The following is a 23,673-nucleotide window of genomic DNA, read 5'->3' as shown; positions in this document are numbered from 1 at the left end:
GCGCAGGAGAGGCCGACGGATTCGCCGCCACCGCCACCGCCGCCGCCGCCGACGGTGTTAGCGTAGGTGATTATGTCGGACATGTAGCGGCGGGTCATCTCGCGGGAGACGATGGATTCTTTGATGGGGCGGAAGCAGATGGAGGAGAGGTCGTAGGATGTGGAGATTTGGGGGCGGAGGATGACAATGATAGGGAGGAGAAAGATTGGGTTTTGAAGGCGGAGATGAGCTTGAGGCCATGGAAGGAGGAGAAAGAGAGGAGGTTGCGGTGGTTAGGTTTGGAGAGGAAGGAGGATGTGACAATGGAGGGTATTATGGTCTTCACGTATCTTAATTTCTTGGGTTTTGTGTTTTGGGGGCTCAGAGAACACAGAGTTTACTTTTGGGGGTAAAACACACGTTGAAAAAGTCTTGGGAGGGGGAAGCTTGTTTTCATTAGTTTTGGGGGCTGGAAGCATTTTTACCTTTTTTTTTTTATGTTTATTTATTTACCCCTTCGTAGTTTGGCTTCGGTTGCAGCCAACGAAGGCGAGGATATCGAGGCTACGATGCTCCCTGGTCTCTTTCCAAGTTCGGTACATCGAGGGTTTTGTTAGGGTTTTACTTTTACCTACCCAAATGCCGCCGGCTCTCATCTCCGTGTCCGTCCGTTTTCTCGTCAAAGGTTCGATCTTTTCCTCATGAGAACGCATCCGGGTTCCTGAGATGCTGCTATTTTGATCAAGTATCTCTGTTATGAACTTCGTTAAGACAGTTTCCACCTTTTTGGGGCTTGCCTTTCCCCCCCGAAAAAGATTCTATTTTGATGGTGATTTTAATCTTTTTCTCATGGAATTTCATCTGGGCGTCCTCTATTTAACGGTTCCGTGCCTTTATTTCTGATCTTTTTAGGGTTTAATAAGACCGTTCCAGCTTTTTTGGGGCTTACCTTTCCCCCCAAAAGATTCTATTTTGAAGGGTGATTCTAATCTTTGATTTTGGGATTTCGTCTGGGTATCTAATATTTCACAGTTTATGTCCTTTATTTCTAATCTCTATAGGGTGTTAGATGCTCCTTGATGTAGTTCCAGTATCTTCAATTAGACTTTTTTGGGGATTTTTTCCCTGCATAGTTCCTAGGTCTTTGAACTATAATAGACATTCCATCTTGCTTCAGCACTTCAACAAAATATTGTGAAAAATGTCTTCATTCCTCGGCGCGAAAGGGACTTGCAGCTTCAACCTTGACCTAATAAAAAACCCCTCCCCCTCTTCTGGATGCTCATCAACCCTCACCAAATCCTCATCCGTCTCCTCACTTGACATCCCCACAAAAAGAGGTCGAGCTCCTCGAAAGAGACCCAATCAATCCTACTTCGAAGCCGCCACTCTCCTCTCCACTGCTTGCCCTAATGTTTTCTCAATAAAAAACCTCCATAAAAAGCATTCGGGGTCGTTCCCTTCCCTTTCTTCCTCCTCTTTATCCTCTACTGGCCGTCCCCCTTCTTTCCCGGTCCTCAGTGACTCCGATTTCCTAATTGAAGACCCATCTCCCGGTCCAAATCTTTCACGCCCGTTCAAATTCAGACCTGTTAACCCAATTAAGACATCTTGCTTTGTGCCTCGAGTGGGTAGCCCACCAGGCTCACCAGGTTATGATGTTAGTTCTATTTTCGGTGATGATGATGTTGAGGGGATTGATAGCATAATGGGAAAGCTAAGTGTGAACGATTGTGATACAAATTGTAGTCCTAGTGTTGATCCTTGCATTAATCCTTTTGTTGGAGGGAAAGCCAGGCTTAGGGCCCATAATGATGATTGGTGGAGGTTGATGCCGATGGTGAACATGAAAGATATTGTTCCTAAGCTCAATGCAATGCCATCTTTGGAGAGGAAGAAGAAGACTAAGAAGAAGAAATTGGAGGAGGTCATGGATGAGTCTGAGGTCACTAAAACTACAACTGGTTCTTGTATTACAGCTAGTGCTGGTAAACGAGAGGGAAATTTGAAGTCTGGTTTAGGCCTCAAATTGAATCATGAGGAGGTCATTGAAGCTTGGGGAGATCGGGAGTTTCCAATATCTTACGATCCTGGTTCTTCAGAAGCCACTTCTGGCATTGATGTATGCATTTAAATTCTTGATCCTATGAATCATTGCAGATATTTGGTCTAGCACTTACATTTTGGGTTAATTGTGGATAGACCCCTTGAGGCATGGCAAAAAAATTGAACTTACTAAGCCTATAGTTTTATTTTTGCATATAGATTCCATGAAAGAGTTCTGTTGTTGATGATACAAGCCAGAGTGAAAATCTATTGTTGCAGATAGACCCCTTGAAAAGGGTCAAAAAGTTTTCACTCAGGGGGTCTATCTGCAGCAATAGAACTACAAGGGTAGTCAGTTTAATTTGGTGATAGTACAGTCTACAGGGGTCTGTCTGCAATTTAGCCTTATATTTTATATGTTATCGACTGTTAAAAGGGATTTCCTACTGAATGTGTTTTGTCTTTCAGTTTGGAGGATTGATCTCAGATCCTTGTGTAGTTTGTGCTACTATCGTATTGAGTTATTGTTGCTCTAGAAGATGGTCAGCGTAATTGGTGATCCTTAGTTATATTACTTGCAACTTTGTGTATATGTGAAAGCTGTACTCACTACTCATATAAGTTAGTCAATAGGGCACACCTATAACTGATTTTCCTTTCACGGCCACCTGTATTCCATAATTTGCCAATGGGATATGATTTGCTAAACTTGAAATCTTCTTGACAACCATTTGTGTAACCGACACTAGTGCTCATTTCAGTAGACTAAGGTGTAACCCATAAATGCATTTGGAAAACATACATTTTCTTTTGTATGATAGCATTATAACATTCATCAGTGTGCAAGTAAGAAAAAAGACTGTAGACTTTTTTCTAAATAAATTGTGTAATCTTAATTAAAGTGAGGGTGGACCTTGGGGGCAACGGTGAAAGGTTGCTGCCTTGTGACCTCGAGATCACAAGTTGTAATCTTGGAAACAGCCTCTCGCTGCACATGGGGGGTAAGGCTGTGTACATCTGACCCTCCCAGAGGCCACAATGGTGGTAGCCTCGGCTGCCCTTTTAGTCTTCTTAAATAAAATAATACTTTCATGTTTTATTAGAAGGCTTAAAATGTCATTTTTTCCAAAGTTAAGGTTATTAACTCCTAATTAAGCAAACATACCAACAGAAAAAGATTAGATCTTTTGCAAATCAGTTTCATGTGGTCTTTTTTAGTTGAAAGGCTACCGTACTTTTTGGTCAAAAGTTGGCAGTGTGTGACACAACATATGACTTGATATCACTTACCAATCATTCCAACAGCAAAGTCTTCAAGCTTTTGCTAAATTAGAATTTTGTGGGAATGACTAATCGAAATGTTGCCCTTACTTTTGGTAAGAAATTGTCAGTTGAAATGTCATTTGCGTACAATTGCATCAATGATTTTTAACTTGATTATTATTATTAATTAATTAACCAAACCATAATTGAATTTTTCTTGATTCTATTACGGAGAAAGAGTTTTGTTTTTCTTTATGACAAATAGAGCTCCTTAGGGTAAAAGCCAAAACCTTTCACTTTGGGATTATATACGCAATTGGATGATGGTCAAGGGGTCTATCTGTACTACAAGGGGTCTATCTGCAATTGGGTAATAATACAAGGGGTCTATCCGCAATTAACACTTTTTTTTACTTATCTTCTTCTCTAGTTACACAAACTGGGTTGATAGAGAGGTTTTTGACAGGCTAAACTGGCTATGATTGACATTTTTCCCGACGATGAAGGTGTTGGTATGAGAGAGGCGAGCATGCTGAGGTACAAAGAGAAGCGAATTTCTCGGCTCTTTGCGAAGAAGATCAGATACCAGGTGCGGAAGTTGAAGGCTGACGGCAAACCTCGGATGAAGGCAAGTGTAATATGTTTTAATGCATGTCTTGTTTGTTAATTGCATGTTAAATAGCTATTTAATGGCGGTGATTGCCGACAAATAATAGCTATTCTTAAATTATAATGTTGCATAATGTGTCATAGAAATATATGGGATAAAGTTCCTCCTGTTTCATAATTCATTTATGAGGACTCAAACTACAGAACATAATGAGTACATAATTTCTGAACAAAATCTGGCTAGTAAAATACCGAAAGTCTATGTATTCTCATACCTCTTGTACTTTGAGAGCATGCTGATCCAATACCTGAAAATTGGTCATGGACAAACAATGGGAAACAAGTTCATTAAGTCTCGTGTTTATCTATAAGAAGCAGATGGTAATCTGATTAGCTCTGCTTTCATCAACACTTTGGACTTCTAGCCTTAATTTTGTATATGAATGGTTTTTGTAAATTAACGCTCTCTATTTTGTTTTCTCTACAACTTATTTGGTTTTTTTGGAGATATTGTACGTGTAGAATAAGGCTTTGAAAGTTCTTTGCCGTTGTATTCCTCAGTATCTGTTTAGTTGAGCTTGACTCCTCTTTCGCCCAGGGATTTAAGTCAAAAGCCAATCCTTATCTTGTGTGTTCTGCAAATGATCTTTTTGTGTATTTTGAGGATTTGTTTTTAGTTTATGATTCCAATACCATGTCTTATTAGACATCACCGATTATCATCTATTTTTTTTCATTTTTTTGCGAGATTTGAGAGAGACCTTAACTCCACCCAACTACTAAAGGGAACATATCTTAGTGTCACCGGTTCTGATTTTTCAAACGATTTTTTAAATAATGTTTACTTTTTAAGCTGCAAAATACTATTTAATTTGGTCTGAAATTGCTGAAACCAGCATCCAGTGTCAAGATTCTGAACCTTGTGACAATAAGTATTACAGTGAACACTGAATATATCTTATGTTTAGTAATAACTTTTAAAACTTTTGAGTAGGTTTTTAGATCAGAATGCAATAAAAATACATGCTAGTAATTATTCATTTCAATTTCACTTTCACTTGTATCCGCTGTACGCTCATGACATCTCGGAACCTTAAGGCTTGGTCTATTCATGCAGGGCCGATTTGTTAAAAGTAATCAGGGCCAATTTCTCCAAGAAGCAATCAAGGAAGAAAATCTGTGAGATCTCCATTCTACAAGGAGTTGAATGCTGAAAGTTATGCATTTTACCTATTTAATGTGGACACAATTGAAGGGAGGTTTTGTAATTTTTTTGGAACACCTCTCTATGTGCCACTAAAGCCTTTTGTCTTCAAATATTGTGAAATATATTCGCAAATACTTTTCATTTTGTCAATACATGATCATGTTTAGATACAAGGCAAGTTGCACAAATTGGTTTTTGTGTGGAGCAGAACGACAAGTATTGACATTTGAAATGTGCAATGTGCTCGTTCCTCATATATTCAAGAAATTTCACTTCCATTAGCAGCTCCGTGCTACGAACATGAATTACTTTCTACCTTCTTCCTGACAAACGATATTGAAAATATCAAAATCGAAACTTGACATATTAAATGAGATCCATTAATAAAACAAACAATGTGATCCAATCTCCAAGTTCCCCTATGGGATCCAACGTTCATTGCGAACATCCCAAGCTCTCCTGGGCTCTTCTTAAGCTTCTGCAGTCTACATGCGGCACAAAATTTATACTACTACGATGAACATCCTGAGCTCTGCTTAAGAGCAGTTTACACAGCACAAAATTTATACTAATAGGATGAACATCCCGAGCTCTGTTCTTCTTAAGCGTATGCAGTCTATTCGCAAACACAAAAATTTATACTGTTCTTCTTAAGCGTATGCAGTCTACTCGCAAACACAAAAATTTATACTAATACGATGAACAAATAAGTGGTCGATAAGTTGTTGGAGAGATTGCAAACACATTTTCTTCAATAAGGAACGATACATCCTTTCTTCACTATATTATATTATGAGTATTAATTCAATTTTGCCAGAGAACTACTAATGAGTGATTGAAAAAATTCTATCACAGTTAAAAAAAAAAACTGAAACCCTCATCAAACTCTATACTGGTTTGGTTGGCATGTCATCTCTACTAGCAATAAAATGCGGTACCCGTGAGAACCCTTACGTGTAAATGATGCTTCTAAAAGAACCAAGTATTACGCTTGAATACATATTCACAACCTCTTCATTTAAGCACTAACGATATTCTTCCTCGATCGTTAGCAGTAAACATCAGTCTATTAAAGATCTATTCTTGAGGAGGTCAACATTGATATCCTTGATTAGTTCTTAAATTTTCGAGTTTCCTTCTCAAATTGTTAGAGATAAATATTCACTTTACTTTCTAGTTTTATTTTTCCACAGAAGCACCATTCCCCTTTTTGGACAGAGATAACTTCCTTTTTTTTTTAATGTCCATGATTTCACGAGAGATCCTTCTGTCTTGTTTTCCTATGCAGAGGCTGTCGCTATTTCAATGAACACTTGGAACTGGACCTTGCTGAATGTGTCAGTCTCAATGTAAGCTCTAGGTTCTTCTTGATAATTAATTCTCAAATGTGCTATTGTTTTTGTATATACATACCGCTTCAGCATTTCATCTCATAAATATATGGTCAGAAAGCTGGATTCAATGCCGAGAAAATACACACAAAAGCAGAAAAGATATGAGCTAGAATCGTATGTGGAAAGTGGCACAGCTAACGTTTCTTCGCGTTGATGTCCTTCCGAATGCAATTACTTTTATTATTTGAATGGTTATTTATTAGCATCTAACGAAAATTCTGTCGATAACTGAACTCTTAACAGGTGTGCCCATGTTTGTAGATTGATTTATGGATATCAATATATCGATGGATATTATAAGGGTCAAAAAAAATTTGTTTTGCCTTAAAAAGTTTTGGATGGGCACACCTTCATATCGACTACAACAGGAAAATAAAGAGTTGAAAGTCTTCAGCATCTTCAACTATTTGTGAGGTGTAATGGGTAGTGGAGCCAGTTGCTAAGGCTGGTGTCTTCCTTCCTTAGTTTTTCCACAAACGCCTCATGTCTATCTAGAGTATGAAACATCGGTTTATGATTGCTAATGAATATTTTAAATGTTTAACATGTATATACTATTGTAAACAAAGAAAAACAATGTGTTATATGCGATTTAATCATCAGACTCAACTTTCAGGTCATGCAGAAGTCGACAGCTCAACGTAGATATTTTAGTTATATACTAATCCGGACTGAAGAGTTAATATATGAAGTGTGGCATGCGCATATCTGCAATTTTTTTGTTCCTTTTTTTATGGATGTAATTTTGTTATACTTAATTCCTTCTTTATCTGTCCTTGGCATACCTTTTGGTGCTCCAGGTACTTTTGTAGTTTTCAAGTTACTATGATCTTCCCCAAGTCCTGTCATTTGATACTATATCCTCTGTGAAGCTTCTTGATATGATCTCTTATGTGACATGTAGGAGCTGGAAATGGATGTCCTTTAATTGTTAATCTGTCCTTGAAGAGTTTGCAAGGTGTCCTTTAATTGTTAGATCAAAAAGAACCTTTATTTACTTTAAGAGATGAAACCTAATCAATTTCAAGATTGTTTATGTCAAACTATTGAGATAATTAAGAAGATGCGGAACCATACCTGAATCCATGGAGTAGGATGTGATTCTTGAGTTTTGAGATGTAGATCTTCCAAATCTTGTACGTATATATCCTCCTTAGAGAAACCCTACTCCTTCTAAAGATGAGAAATCAGAAAGAAATTGTACGTACAAATTTGGGGAACCACAATCCTATTTATAATTGATATAAGGTATTCATAATTATCAATTCAGCCCATCAGAGAATTAATAATTATATTTTGGTCTCTATCCATAGGAGGCTCATACTTTAATTATGCATTAAAAACCCAAATCCTAAATTAGATCACTTTAATGAGCTAACCTTGATTGATAGCACATAATACATATTTATTTAATATATTGGCTCATATATTGGATTTAAAGCTAACATTAATATCACCATCCTTTTGTTGTATAATCAAACCGACTCTAGCAAGCAAGCGAATATTCAACTACCAAATACTCGCTATGCTTCATTATAACCAGTTTGAGGATATAACAGGTGAGAAATTTTGTGAATGCAGTAGGAAATGGAGTTTTTTTTTAGACTGGATGTATGGGAGCATACCAACAGTTGTATTTTAAATGAATGTAAATTATGCAAGCAGAGTAAACGGAGTTATTAGTGTTGGGACAAACCTAGGATCCAATAGAACAGTGTCCCAGCGAATAGTAGAGTAGAAATAATAAAATAAACACACAGATTTACGTGAAAAACCCTCTAAATGAATTTAGAGTAAAAACCACGAGCAATGATAGAAGAATCTATTATGAGGAAAAACTTAAGAGTTACAATCTCTCTTTTTAAGGAGAAACCCTCTCTATTTTTCTCTCTTTCTCTTTCCCTCTTTCTTTCTTTTCACTCTTAATTGGAGACACTGAGATGATCAGAACTTAACGTCATGGAGAGCGCTATATAGGTGAGATTGTGGTAGGTGTGAACTGTTGCTACAGTGCTGCTACAGTAACATTTAATGGGTCTGTGGTTGGTGATTATTGTAGCTGGTAGGTATTTACTGTAGACACAGTAGCTTTCCATCAATCTTTCACTTAAATATTTGATTGAGTATCAATCATATTTTCACATCATTCTTTCTATCTTGTCATTTTCATGTTGTCCATGTCTCCGACAGACCACAAGAGAACCGGCACCAAAAAAATTTAGCAGTATTGATTGCTTTTGTTAAAAAATCTGCTAGGTTATCTTTAGTGTGAATTTTCTGCATATTTATTGTTCCTTCTTCCACTTTCTCACAAACGAAGTAGTACTGAACTCGAATGTGTTTTGTTTTTAAATAAAAGGCTGGATTTCTTGCTAAATGTAAAGCACCCTGACTGTCACAAAATAGAGAAATCTTTTTTTGTTCATGTCTGAGTTCCTCCAGCACCATTTTCAACCATATCGCCTTTTTACTAGCTTGTGTAGTTGCTACATATTTTGCTTCTGTTGTTAAAGTATCCACAACTGACTGTAGTTTTAAAATCTAGCTTACAGCTCCGCCAGCAAGTGCAAACACATAGCCTGTGGTGGATTTGCTATTATCACGATCACCTGCATAATCAGAATCAACATATCCATTGACAATAAAATCTAATCCCCCATAATATAATGCAACATTTGAGGTTCCCTTAATATATCTTAGGATCATCTCTACAACATTCCAATACTCTTTACCAGGATTCGACATGTATTAACTAACCACTCCCACTGCTTGTGCAATGTCTGGTCTTGTACAAATCATGGCGAATATTAGACTTCCCACTACTGATGCATACTCGAGACATCTTCATCCTCTCTTATTTACTACTAGGACTCATACTAAAGGATAACTTGAAATTAACAGGAAGTGAGGTAGAAATTAACTTACAATCTAGCATGTTAAAGCGTCATAAGATTTTCTTTAAATAATTTTTTTGAGAAAGCCAAATCTTCCTATTAATTCTGTATTGGTAAATTTTCATCGCTAGAATCTTGTTTACAGATCCAAAATCCTTCATTTTAAATTCCCTAACCAACCGTGCCTTTAAATTTTTTGATACGATCTTTATTGGGGTATGCAACCAGCATGTCGTTAACATACAATAATAAGATAACAAAGTTATTTTCACCAAACCTTTTAAAATATACACAAGAGTCTGAATTAAGTCTGTTGTATCTAAGGCTCATGATGAATGAATCAAATCTCTTATACCAACATCTCGGCGGCTGCTTTAGACTGTACGGAGATTTGTTCAATATGCAAATCAAGTTCTCTTTTCCTTTTTCTTCTAAACCTTCTGGTTAGAGTATATAAATTTTTTCTTCAAGATCTCCATGAAGACATGATGTTTTCATATCTAGCTGCTCTAGATATAAGTCAAATATAGCGCTCATATTCAGGACTATTTAGACTATAGAGCTCATAGTCAGGACTATTTAGACTGTTGTAAGTCGAACTACATGAGAAAATATTTTATTAAATTTAATACATTCTTTCTGAGCATATCTTTTTATTACCAATCTAGCACGATATCGCTCCACTTGCATCTCTATTTTGCTTGATCTTGTAGACTCATTTATTTCCAATAGCCTTCCTTCCTTGTGGTAGTGACACAAATACCCAAGTCTTATTCTTATGGAGAGCTTTAATTTCTTCCTGCATTGCTGTCATCCACAAAGATGTAACTGTGCTATTTATAGCTTCATGAAAAGTTGATGGCTCTCCATCCTCTATTAGAAGACAGTATGCAACATTACTATCCGTAATATACTCCGAGTGCCAAGTCGGTGGTCTTCTCTCACGAGTTGACCTTCAAACTTTTGGAGCTCGGACTCGATTGGTTCTTATATATTAGACTTGGGCTCGACTGGTTCTTATCATCTGTGATGTCATCTGGCCTTGCATCGATGGCTGCTAGGCAATTATCTTTTCTCAAGATAAAACTTATCTTCAACTTTCATGGTGAGAAATTACTCTCGTTAAATTTCTCGATCTCGAACTTAGCCGATATTCCTTCTACCATTAACAATAACTTCTTATTATTTCACGTAAACAGTAACTGTATTTATGATCAGTAATCGTATCCGTGAATAGTACTTTACTTATGAATAGTACCGTATTTATAAACAGTACTGTACTCATGAATAGTGTTTGTCGCCTTCAAATGGTAAATGATAATCTAACTTATTTTCTGATGTGGAGGATCCACCTTTGGTGGCAGCCACAAAACATACGATAAGTAGATACACACACCCTAAGTCAGGCTCTGATACCACTTGTTGGGACAAACCCAGTACCCAATAGAGTAAGGTCCCAGCGAATAGTAGAGCAGAAGTAATAAAATAAACACACAGATTTATGTGAAAAACCCCCTAAATGAGTTTGGGGTAAAAATTATTGGCAATGATAGAAGAATCCACTATGAGGAAAAACTTAGGAGTTACAATCTCTCTTTTCAAAGAGAAACTCTTCTTATTTTTCTCTCTTTCTCTCTCCCTCTTTCTTTCTTTTCACTCTTAATTGGAGACACTTGGATGATCAGAACTTAACGTCAGGGAGAGCTAGGTGAGTTTGTGGTAGGTGCGCACTGTTGCTATAGTTTACTACAGTAATATTTAGTGGGCCGGTTGATGATTACTGTAGCAGGTAGATGTTTACTGTAGGCACAGTAACTTTTCATTGATTAGCACTCCAAGTCTTGTCCCCCAACTTTTGATCTGCTATGAATGCTGTTTATATTATTTGAACTTGTCTCATTTTTAGGTATTTAGCCTCTGCTATGGCTTTAAACTAATAAGTTTACATTGGATTTTTTTTCTTATTAATATTACACACATGGTTTCTTCAACTTTTACTTATTGTTATAGTATCGGTCTGTATAATATGAGTAGAGTTAATATTGCATGTCTTTTCCCCAAATGCTGCTCCTATAAACAATGAGTTGGCTTTGCATTATGTCAGTTGAAGAGTATGTGCTTAATTTTTGTTAAATAAGTTCCATCCCAACTTAATCCCGCAACGCAAGTGTACAATATGCATTCCAGAACACCAACGTCTTAACACTCCCATTCAATGTCTATTTCAGAATATATAGACTTTTGCCTATTGTTGAATTGAAAGGTGGAAATATACTATACACCATCAATTGAAGAACGAATTGTTGCAATCTAATTAAATTATACGGCCTTCACCTAAGATTTTGATCTTCAATAACGCCTGCAAATGATTTAAAGGGAGCAAAGTGAGGTCCCTAGACGAATGCCTGATAACAAGCATTAGAACCTCACTGCCACAAACGCATTGGATTAAACAACGGAGGCCAAATTTCCCTCACCCTACCCCGATCTGCTTTAGATTGATAGGAAATAATGGCTAATATATACACCGAACAGTCCTGTAATTGCGAACGATACCTATTGTTCAGGAACCCTCGAGTCAAACAAATACGGCCTTTCAACCACAGCAATTTTCATTGAATTGATCGATGGAGGCAGACACCTTTTTCTGTACAAACAGTTTAGCGTATACAAAATTGTTCCTGTACGCATGCCAGCAGCAAGTTCAGGAATACAACACTCTTGGAGGTAACTAGCCTTTGTAAGTGTGCAATGTCAATGTCTTCCGGAATAATCAGCTCCCCTTGAATTCAGCTCCTTACTTCAAGAAATAACTTCTTGTGTTAATCTCGATGTAGAACTGAACGCCATTGGTTAATATGCTTAGCTGACTTCTCCTTCACCTCAGCAACTGGAACATAAACTACACTCAGTTACTTCAGCTCCTTAATTCAAGAAATAACTTCTTGTGTTAATCTCAATGTAGAACTGAATGTCATCGGTTAATATGCTTAGCTGACTTCTCCTTCACCTCAGCAACTGGAACATAAACTACATTCAGTTCATTTAGATGAGCTGTATTTCGAACTTGATCGCCACCTTTGCATGTTAGCAATGTTGTCTTCAAGTTCTGAAGCCTTTCTTCAAGACTAAACAACCTCTCAATCTCCACTGAGAAAAGTTGCTCATTCTCAATGCTCTCATCTACTTGAGGTTCAGTTCTGCTGCTGTTGAACGTTTCCTCTACAGGGACTCTTGGTTTCTGCAGCGAAGACCAGAAATTACAGATCTAATCACATTCTGAACCATGAAAAAAATGAAACATTGTCGAATAGAAAAAACAAATATCAGGAAAAGGATTCATCTGGTTGAGGATGTGATGCATTTAGTACCTGAATTTTGTCTGTTGGCAGTGCATTATCTGTGTCTTTCTGCTGCTTTTCCAAAGGTGTAGCGATTGACGAATTCTTTCGATGAAGGATCTTTCTAGAATTTCTATGCATCTTAAGAAAGGATGATAATGGCAGCAGATAAGAATCGTCCATGGATTCTTCTTCATCCAATGTTTGCTTTCCAGCTTTGCTCATTGATCTTTCACTGTTATCAGTAATCTGAGGTTCATTGGTCATTTCTGCCTGTAGTTGGTTCTAAATGTTTGAGCATGAATATGAAAAAAGACTGGCATAATAAAAGCGTATGCTGAAATAAAACACGAAACTGATCAAGAACAAATACTATCAACATGGTATAATTTACTTATGTTGAGACTAAATTACACCCACAAGAGCAATCTAACATCCATTGTTTCTCTGAATGTTTGGGTTCTCAGAAACTAAAGCTAAAATAAATTTATGTTGAGACTAAAATTACACCATTAATTCTCTAATACATCGGGAATCCAGAAATGCGTAGTAATTAAGGAATAAAATTGGAGAATGGTAAGCACAGGATAATGAGCACTAACCGACTACCTGATGAAAAAAGAAAACAGGAAAGTTCTAAGTTCAATTACTCTCAGTAGTGGGCTAGCGTTTCACAGTAGTTTGGCAATTGTTTATCAAGAGCAGCATGATTTGTTACAAATAATTAGGTGATATTAGAGTAGGCTGGAGGATTTTTGAGCATAGAAGTCAGGAACGTAATACGCTATAGTGAACCGCGACCTTGGTTCAATCATCCCAGTTTCGCGTGGAACACGACCAGATTCACCAACTCCAGCAAATGATTTAGAATTCAAACTAGTTAAAATTTTGAAAAAAAAAATCTTTTTAAAAGAATAAACAACAACAAAAATGTAAGAAATTAAGCAAATAAAGTATGCATATCTTAATTGCAACATGATTCTCAATGTTCTTTTACCATTACTGATGTCAACTAGCATTTAAGAACCGAATCTAAAGCGTACCACATTCCCTCTCGTACCATATATGCCTAACCCCTCGTACCCAATTCCTAATGAATGGCTTAACATTCCTGTACCCGTCCCATGAACTAGAACGAACCGGGTTCCATGCAACTATGAGTCAATTAGTTGTTGGTATTGTAGCTTATCTAGTAAATGTTCAATAAATAGACGAGGTATGCGGTGAACAAAGAAAAGAGATGGCAGTGATGGGTCAGATTGAGTTTACGCACGAGCAAAGGAGAATAGCAACTGCTACGTAGGCACAACAGGGAACATACACTAATTTAGTAGTCTTTTAGGTAGAAACGAGAGAACTAATATACTGAAGATTAGTTTCTTAGGATATAAGATTAGTTTCTTAGGATATGGTTTCTCCTTCAACTCGCTCAACTGCATATACTGTTATGTAGCAAAGGTTTCAACAAAAAACAACAAAGAAAAGGCTAAGATGCATAAAATGGTTACCATGCCTTAAGAGTAAATTGAGATTCATAAATGACAAAATAACATTACTTTGATACAATGTTAAGCCAAGTCAACAAGACACATTGTTTCGGACAGTTCACATAATGCACAGAATCAATACTATCATTAAATTTTGAAAAAAATAAATGCTATGAATCTATCATAATTATCTAGAACTTTTGGTCTATACAAATTGTGAGGCTAACACTTTTGATCGCAATTGAGAGAACAAAGATCCATAGCTAATCATATAAGAAGAAGCATCAATATTTAATTCCACAAATAACAAAAAAGAAGCATCAATATTTAATTCCACAAATAACAAAAAAGAAGAAGCATCAATATTTAATTCCACAAATAACAAAAAAGAAGAAGCATCAATATTTAATTCGACCAATAACAGAAAACAAAAAAGGGGCCTTCAAAGGATAATATATAACCTTTCTGATTCTAAGAGCAGCATATCTGGCATTTTTGAACCACTTGTTAACCTGGAAGGAAAATCAGGGAATACATGAGACTGTCATTAATACGAAAGTCGAGGTAAGATTTAGAGTAAATTATAGCTAGATCTCAGGAAACAACAAAAGGTTGGCTGAAAAGGGCAGAAGGTTCTAAATAGTTATCCATTATACCTAGACTATTTTCCTAAGAGGATGAGGCCATATGAGAATGCTCAGAATAAAATTTTACATACATGTGACGCGTCTCGGAGGCCTCAGTGAACTGGCAGATAATTTATGTTAGGTGACTGTAAGCAGTTAATAATATCTTCGAAGCACAATTGAATTTCATTTTGTATATTTTTATATTCATTTAGATGCTCATTCGTAATGTTATCATATAATTACATAGTACACTTACAGGAAACGAAGAACTGCACACATAAGTCTGTTTATTCTTTACAATGAACGACATCATCCAAAACAGTAGTGTACTATTTCATTGTTCCCAATGTTAAAAAAATATGTTACCAATTTAAACAGGCACGCATAAAAATATACATGTGCCTGCTTATGCTTTGCAATGAATAACATCACAAAAACAGGTATAATCCTTCCACTTTCCAAATAATATCTAAAGAGGCGGCAACCTCCAAGCTATGTGCTTAATCAAAACCTATTGTTAATCAAAACATGTTAGACCATCTCCTCTTTCTCTTTCAAGGTCGATTCACAGGAACATCTTAAAAGAACTTAAAGTCTATAAGACTAAATCAACTGGCCAAGTAGCAGTTAAAAAAAGATATTCTGGAAGATCACTGCAACTATAATAAGCTTAAAGATAGAGAATCAGCAGTTTAAGAAGAATGCCATTGTACCTTCTCAGATGAAATACCCAATTCCACTGCAAGGTTCTCCCTGATAGCCCTAGAAGGAAGTTCATTCTTGGAAAATACTTGGCGAAGCTTCTAAATGCACATAGAAGAGAGAAAGTAAACAAATTAATTACTATCTCGTGAAGCTATTAACTACAGTAGGATAATAATAATTAATAATAATACTGACAGTTAACCCAACCCAATAAACTAAGCAGACATGCACCGGTTTCATTTAGCTAAGGTTTATGGATCTGCCGTACCATTCAATTCTGTATAGGTGTCAATTCCCATTAAAATCTACAAGGAGTTCATATCCTGTTTCTTAAGGAAAGTTTCGATCTTGCTACTTTAATCTATGTATGTGGCTTACATACCCTTAATTTGGAAATCCCAAGTTGAAAAGAAATAACAGGCGACAATATCATTAAGATGCTCTATTATGGCCTTTCACATTGCATCTAACACCAATGATGAAATAATCAAATTAAACCTTAAAAAAGATAGAATCCAAAGAAAATTTGTTTGAGTAGTAACGGGGATTACTTCAACAGCATCAAGGGGAATCCTGAAAAGCTGCTTTCTCCTTCCACCTGAAGTATCTTTGTGTTCTACCATGTTAAGGCGTTCAACATCATTGTCAGAAGTAGCCATCAAAGAATCTGCATCCAATTCTCTCTTTCTTTGCTTCCTCCTTTGAGGACACCAATCTTCATCATCACTCTGTTGTTCCTTGCCATTCGATTCCTTGCCAAACATTTCCTATTAAATAATTATGAACAACATGAACGCAATACTTTAGCATCTTTCTGAGAAATGTCAGTTAGTTTAAAGATAAATGTTTGCAGTAGTAAGACAGAACTAACAAATAGCATATAAAAATTGATGTCTTAGAACTACATAATATAAGATTGGGTGAACTTTTGGCCTTTGGGGGTATGATACCATGGAGCGTGAATTTTCTTATTTACTGAGTTTACAAAATATGCCTCCAAAGCTCAGAACTGTAGATCTCTGAATATGGGTTTACAAGATCACAGACTACAGTAGAGGAAAAACCTTTCATCGGTTAAAGTAACAATGTTAAATCTTGAGGTGACAGATGTATACGGTTTTGCCTTACTTGACAAATTTCTTGCAGAACAAAAGGTGAGGACTTATATATTGTGTATCAGAATTTGTGAAATACTACATCACCTCCACTGACTACTTGAGAATATCTGCAACAACCAAAATTAATTACTTAACCTGTCACATCTCCAAGAAGTACCTCTAATATGTTAAGTTGAATAGGTTCTTCAAAGTAGATATTTATAAATAATGGAAGATCCAACATAACAGTTATTTGCCAAGATTTCATTGCTTGATGATGGTAAGGCCTCTGTCTTTGATTTAAATTTAGAACTTTCCAGAATCAAGTTTATAGAGATATAGAAATAATAAAGAAACATGTTTATAGAGAAAATTTTCTAGAAACATGTTTACATAAACATATTTATAGAAAAAAATTTCTATCGGATATTGAAGAAGGTGACGGTCCAGGGAACCTATATCCTTTTTCTCAGTTCAAGATAAAGAATTAAGATGTAACATGAATCTCAATATCAAACTCATGTACAAGCCCATATCACGACTTCTAGTCAGCAAAAACTAGCTCTTTCTCCCTCCACCCTATGACAGAGAGTGCAGAAGCAGTTACTTAGATAATTTTTTTCCAGATAATTACGTCGTCAAAAAGAAATTAAACTTATGCTTGTTGAGCCTCTCCTTTTATCTGAAATAATGAGCAATCCAAGCGTATAAGAATAACAGACAGAAAAATAAAATTCAGTCATGAATTCATTCAGATTCATATGCAAATCTAGTTCACCTATGCATAATGGTAGGTACACCACTATAATAGCAAAACAAATGTGGAAAAAAAAGTAACCTAGCAAGAAATGAAAAGAGAAACCGTTACGGCAGCTAAATGAATTAACACAACAAACACATTGTTGCACACTACTTACATCATGAAGTTTCTTATAATCTACTTCTCTTCGCTGCCTGCGGAAGCTTATAATTTCATGATCGCTACATTCACCGGGATCAATGCTGATGATAGAATCAACAGCTTCAGACAATTTCTTGCTTTTACTTTCAGCATCCAACCTCTCATAATCTGTTACATCAGAAGATGAGCAAAGCAAGCTGCTCGAACTACTTGCATCATCACACATGCTCTCTTCAATTGTTCTGCTGTTGCTGTTTTCAATTAATTCTGGGTCATAATCTTCATCGTTAGAATCATCTGATGGCCACTCCTCATCAGCGTTAAGAGCTGTATTCTCAGTGATGAGATCAGTAGTTGCTTCCTTAAAGACATCCTATTAAGATGCAGAAATAAAACAGGAACTTGAGCAAATAGGAGTGATTGCACTACAGGATAGCTTTATGTCAAAAAGTAACTGATTAATTATCATCAAACAGCGACCTACCAACCTCCCAACTACTGTTCACAGTGAAGCTGGTACCTATGTGAGCATTGATAGTTTCTAGAATTTCCTCCTTGCACTCACAAAATCTGCATAGCCATCCTTGCGCTGCAGGAGGAACTGAGATAAGACTATCATCAGTTCCATAAATAGTATTGCTTTACATCATACCAACTATCTGAACATTCCCCTTTCCAAAGAAGAGTGACTCCCCTTCTAACGAAGAGGTACCAACAACATTTGTGACAGCAAAAAAAAGAAGAGAAGGGGGAAAAACAGCACTACCTGAGTGCTGGCAAGAAGCAAAAGTGATATAACAAAGAAAGCAGATAGCAGGCCAGAGAATTTTTTAAAGTGACAATCAAATCCTACAAACAGGAAGAAATAAAGTCATGAAGTATACAGAAACAAGATTTGCATTCATGTAACATGCTGATTTAGATAAAAACACTGAGTAATGGCTTCAGCTCAAAGCATTTGGACGAATAGATCAATTGAACTTTATCTGGACCATCAATAGTTAAATAAGTTCAATGTACAAGGTTTTAGTATGGTCGAATACAAAACCCAAAACAAGCTCCGAATTAGTTCGTTATTGTGAGACAAACTTTAAGTTTGGCACCGAGTAGGTAAGACGATATTTATTATTAATAATCGAACTACATCTCCTTCCAGAGTGTTACTGAATTGTTTGATCTCCTCTATTTAATCATGCTATCTGTTAAACATTTCCAACTAAAACAGGGTCAGGGTATGCTTACTCTAAATAGTTATAGGCACTCTAAAAACATATCAGCTTCCATTATGTCACTTCGCACAAGTAAATCACTACCTCCTGCATTGGTACTGTTGGATCATCTTCCTAGCCTCACTGACAACAGTTGTCCTTTCCTCTCCTCTTTTTTGCAAGGATCATATACAAAACTAAAACATCTTCCTCTCACAAAACAGCCAGTCTGTTCTATAGCACTCATCATGACTACCAAGTACCAACAACTATTTTGTTTCTATTTTAGTCGACCATTTGCTTATGTTTGGAGGATGTAGTTGCAACGCAACAAGGGAGGGTGGATCAGATACAAAACTAAAACATCTTCCTCTCACAAAACAGCCCGTCTGTTCTACACAACTCATCATCACTACCGACATCCTATTTTATTTCTATTTTAGTCTACCATTTGCTTATGTTTGATGGATGTTGTTTCAAGGCAACAAGGGAGGGTGGATGCAGAGCATCAAGTTGCATGAAGATTTAGATTTTAAAAAAAATCAAAGAGACAATGCTATGTAAATGTTTATAGACTTTCCTTTAGCAGAACCTTGAAAGACTTCAACAAACAAATCATTACGAGGTCTACTATTATTGACATATTTAAGAATGTCAGTTTGCATTAACAGGTGATGTGCAGCTAAACTACCTAAATGTGTAAACTGTGGAAAAAGAAAACTAAGACAAGCACATGTCATCTAGCCAGAAGAAACGAAATTCTACTACAAACTTATACTATCTAATAAATCCAGATCTTAACACACTAGACTTAAAAACTATCGAGATTTAATAAGAAACCCTTTTGTAGCACTTTCTCATAGAACTGGACGAAAATAAGAGTAGCAATGGATATAGAAGTGCAAAAAACACCTACTTTTCTCTAGTGGAGGCTCCAGACATTTCTGATGGAAAGCACAATTGCAAGTCCCGTCACATAGTATGATGTCATTATCTGGAAAAGCTTCCCGCAATTTACATTTTGCACAGAAGATCTAACAGTTGAATACAAAATGTGAATATGAAAAGTGAAGTATAAATAATTTTAAACCTTGCTGGTTGTGCGTTTAGGAGATTATTTTGAATATAAAAACAACAAAATGGTGGCCGACATACATGTTCATGGAAAACCGATCCATCTGGAGACATATGAGAGTCTGCAATGCGTCCTTCCGAGCTCAGCAAGTCCAGCTGGCAAATTGTATCCCTAATACCAAGTTTACATTTCAATATTTGCTTCTCAGCTCTTTGCAACTCCTTTTCGGGCTTGATCTTTTCCTTGCTGTAGATAAGTGTTGTAAAACAATTAACCTCAATTAATTTTCAGCTAGATTCTTCAATGGCGCATCCAGAGCAAAGCATCATCAAAACATTTGTTCCCTCCCACCCTCCTAGACCACCTCGTACTTGGCCACTCCCGTCGCCTCCCACCCCTCTTTTTCTCTCACTAATTAGAATTTAATTTAATTAGGGGGTTAATTAGAACTTAAAAGTAGTGATCAGATGGTTCATTTGAAAAGGGTATTTATGCATTTTAACAATAGTCATTTTGAGAGGTCCAGTGGGGGAAAAATGAAAGCTTCTGTGGGGATTTGTGGCACGCTTCAAAGTTCTCGGCTGTTTTTCTCAAAATTTAAAAGCTTATAGCAATTTTCTGCAAAAGGCCCAGAGTTCATGGGTGTTTTCTGAAAGTAACCCAATAAAATATCATCCTATCCATAAAACTAAACATAGGTGCTCCAATTCCTAACAATTCCTGCAACTGCTAGCTTGTATTCTCATCCATATTAAACAATCATAAAGTAGTCAGAATTTTAAGGAGGTACACAGTGATGGCTAAAGCCCAGACCTGAATGTATGTACTTCATAAAAAAAATTAAGTAAAGCCAGAAGGGAAGATTATAGGATGCTAAGTGCATAAAATAGTTTACTTGTGCAGATGACATCACAGATGCAGAAGGGTTGTTAGAATGCACGCAACAACAAGACCACGACATAGAAAGAGAAAACAAAAACAATATACTACTAAAGATGACAGGTACATCTGATGATAGAGGATGCAAGGAATAAGCCGTAAGTAAATTAAATGATATCAACCTTTCCAAAGTAGTAAAAAACTTCTAAAGTAGTAAAAAACTAAAGCTGACTGCTAATACAGCCTTTGATTGCATTCAAAAATATTGGGAGCAACAATGCAGCATATTCATAAACAACCTAATCGTAAACAATCCAAATACACATAATGAATTATGCTTGTATTCTGTCAGAATTTTCCATCATGTCTTTTACCTTCTTAATTAAAAAAGTATGCATACCTCTGGCCTTTCCAACCATCTGCTGAGTATGCATCAATGAGGTTGAGCTCCAATTTCATTTTGATCAACAGGTACCTTGCTCTTCTTTGTAGATAAGAAGCTTCATCTCGTACAATGTTCCTCTTCTTCTTCCTTTTCTGCCTTTTCCTCCTATCCGTTGTTCCAATTGCGCCATCACATGACCCATTCTTGCAATTCTTTGTGTCATTCAAACAATAAGTTTTCTTTCTTGCAAGCTTTAAAGAATTTTGAGATCTAGCAGAACCACCAGCAGAGTTTTTCCGTAGATTTTCAATCATTTTCGCAATTGTAGTGTTCTCCTTTGTTCCTCGTCTTTTTGTGCAGGAATTCAATTTGTATCTGCATAATTTCTTCGAAATTTTGTGAATGATCCTGTTTTTTGGTGAAGGACTCAACTTTGAGCTTACCTCCTTGAGAAGGTTATTTCTGGAGGAGTAGCATATTACATTCTCTCCCATGGTTTATGTGCTATCTTACAATATCTCCCCTGTATTTTGTAAATCAATGACTCAGAATGTCAGATGATAATACATATAGACATCAATCAGGATACTTTAAGATGTAAAATGAAAGCAAACAGATTGAAAACAAAGTTTTTGAGGCAAAAAAAGAGTGATCTCATAAAAAGAAAAGGGGTAAATTATAGAGTCCCAAAAAAAAACAGAAGGGATTCCATGCAGAATTGCATCTTAAATTGTCCAAAACAAGAATTTAATGAAAATGCTAAAGCCATTGCATATTAAACTTTGATGTCTCTGCCCAAAAGGGGTTCCATGCAGAACTGCATCGTAAAAATAAATAAATAGACCAAAAGGGGTTCCATGCAGAATTGCATCTCAATTTGTCCAAAACAAAAATTTAATGAAAATGTTAAAGCCATTTCATATTAAACTTCAATGTCTCTGCCCAACATTGCAACACAGATCTCTATCAAGCGTCCAGCCTCTCTCCTTTTATTTCCTTTTTCTTTTCTTCTTCCATCTTCAAAAAGAATAACATCAGTTTCTTAAAAAAAGGTCAAGATTAAGCCTTTATTCTACTAATGGTAACAATCCCTAGTTTTGTTCAACTTTGATGTTGACTCTTCCGCTGACCATTAGTTTTCCATCACCATTGAGATTCATACATGGTGAAAATTTGAAGAACAGAAAAAACCACGAAAATTTCAAATATGTCAATACACCAAATCCTCATTCTATCATTTCAAGAACACAGCTTTTCTTGAAATGTAATAGAAATTGAATCTTGTACCTTGAAGCAGGATCGCACCTTGACGAGATTCAGTCGGAATCCTTGTCAGAAACCCTAATACCCCTAATTTCTTCGGGATTGAACTGCGACTGATAGCATTGCCCTCTGCCTCTCTTGATCTTGAGAGAGATTCTCGAAACCCTAAAGAATTTTTTTAGGGCTATTCGCAGAGGACGTAGTAATCGAAGGAGAGTGGACGGTCCTCCAACTTCTATTGGGTAGGAATTAGTGGGGGCGATTAGTTGGGGATTTGGGAGGGATAAATGGCCAATAACATGGGTTTTGAAAATAGTAACTTTCTTAAATTGCTAATTAATTATGGATAAATAATTGCTTGCAAAATTTTCTTTTTTAGTCCACAATTTCGTTTATATTTTATTCTCGTGTTTCCTGATAGAAAGGATGTCAGTTTACATTATCAAAATCACTTTAAAGAGGGGGAAAAAAGGTCTCTCCCCGATTAGAGCCATAAAAGTCGAAAAAAAATTCTCGATATATAAATGGATCAATTAGTTTTAATATCATTAGCAATCCATTATGTCTTAGGGCGTATCTCATTAGGGGTGGAAGCTCTTCCCTCGAAAACAATTTTTTTTTAGTTCCAAAGGAAACTATTTGGAGGATTCAAGTGATTTTCCCCCCTCAAAATGTGACGACACATCAGAATAAGTTAGAATTTTATAATAAAATATTTCATGGTTAGTGGGATCATTTCTAGGTGACCGGATAGAACTTCTTACAATAAAATTCTCCTCTAAAGTACGATGATTTTTTATTTGTAATTGTGTCATTAAAGGTGTACAAATGTTTAAAATCCTATTTGATTTCAAGGGGAAAAACAAAAAAAAAAAACGTCACTTTTCCAATAACTATTGAGAATTGTTTGATTCTTTTCTTTACTCTTTTTTTTGGGTGTGGAATTGTTTTTCCATTATTTATGGGACAACTACAAAGCACGTACTTAAGACTCGAATCTGCACCAATTCATCATTGGACAAATTAGCTGAGCTTTTATTAACTTTTATCAAAAATTAGTTACCGTTAGAATTGAAAACATAGTTAAATTTATGTCCACTGTCTCAATCTAAATATGAAGCCTGTATTATGCAATAAAAGCGATCTATAACTGGGAAGGCAAATTTTACAATACCCCCTATACTTTAGTTGGTTTTACACAAGCCATGTGAGCATTGAGGAGTAATCCTCCTAAACTTTCAAAAGTATACTAAGCCTGATTTCATAAAACGATATTAGTTGATATTGTCATTTTTTTGGGTTCTCAACCTC

The 23,673-nt window shown here is 36.1% G+C and overlaps 2 protein-coding genes across 6 annotated transcripts; one reads left to right on the top strand and one right to left on the bottom strand.

The window, feature by feature from the left end:
• On the top strand, nucleotides 472-5,308 carry LOC109849850 (protein CHLOROPLAST IMPORT APPARATUS 2-like). Of its 2 annotated transcripts, XM_020419738.1 has the most exons (3): nucleotides 476-2,101; nucleotides 3,755-3,916; nucleotides 5,015-5,308. In XM_020419738.1, the coding sequence occupies exons 1-3, from the start codon at nucleotides 1,181-1,183 to the stop codon at nucleotides 5,078-5,080; spliced, it is 1,149 nt and encodes a 382-aa protein (XP_020275327.1). In that variant the 5' UTR covers nucleotides 476-1,180; the 3' UTR covers nucleotides 5,081-5,308. The 2 variants fall into 2 exon arrangements, with proteins under 2 accessions (XP_020275334.1, XP_020275327.1); XM_020419745.1 differs by lacking the exon at nucleotides 5,015-5,308 and having other exon boundaries at nucleotides 472-2,101; nucleotides 3,719-3,829.
• Nucleotides 11,971-22,624, bottom strand: LOC109849822 (pathogenesis-related homeodomain protein). Of its 4 annotated transcripts, none has more exons than XM_020419708.1 (11): nucleotides 22,387-22,624; nucleotides 21,115-21,622; nucleotides 19,916-20,081; nucleotides 19,677-19,794; nucleotides 18,041-18,153; nucleotides 17,569-17,925; nucleotides 16,106-16,321; nucleotides 15,563-15,652; nucleotides 14,682-14,732; nucleotides 12,764-13,006; nucleotides 11,971-12,633 (listed from the first exon to the last, which is right to left on the bottom strand). In XM_020419708.1, the coding sequence occupies exons 2-11, from the start codon at nucleotides 21,591-21,593 to the stop codon at nucleotides 12,367-12,369; spliced, it is 2,100 nt and encodes a 699-aa protein (XP_020275297.1). In that variant the 5' UTR covers nucleotides 21,594-21,622; nucleotides 22,387-22,624; the 3' UTR covers nucleotides 11,971-12,366. The 4 variants fall into 4 exon arrangements, with proteins under 4 accessions (XP_020275297.1, XP_020275304.1, XP_020275311.1 ...); XM_020419715.1 differs by having other exon boundaries at nucleotides 22,405-22,624; XM_020419722.1 differs by lacking the exon at nucleotides 22,387-22,624 and having other exon boundaries at nucleotides 21,115-21,474; nucleotides 21,543-21,622.

Source organism: Asparagus officinalis, chromosome 1, assembly GCF_001876935.1.
Source record: "Asparagus officinalis chromosome 1, Aspof.V1, whole genome shotgun sequence".
In the NCBI taxonomy this organism is placed as follows: Eukaryota; Viridiplantae; Streptophyta; class Magnoliopsida; order Asparagales; family Asparagaceae; genus Asparagus; species Asparagus officinalis.
Note: the sequence above shows the minus strand (reverse complement) of the source record. Positions and strands in the feature narration are given on the sequence as shown.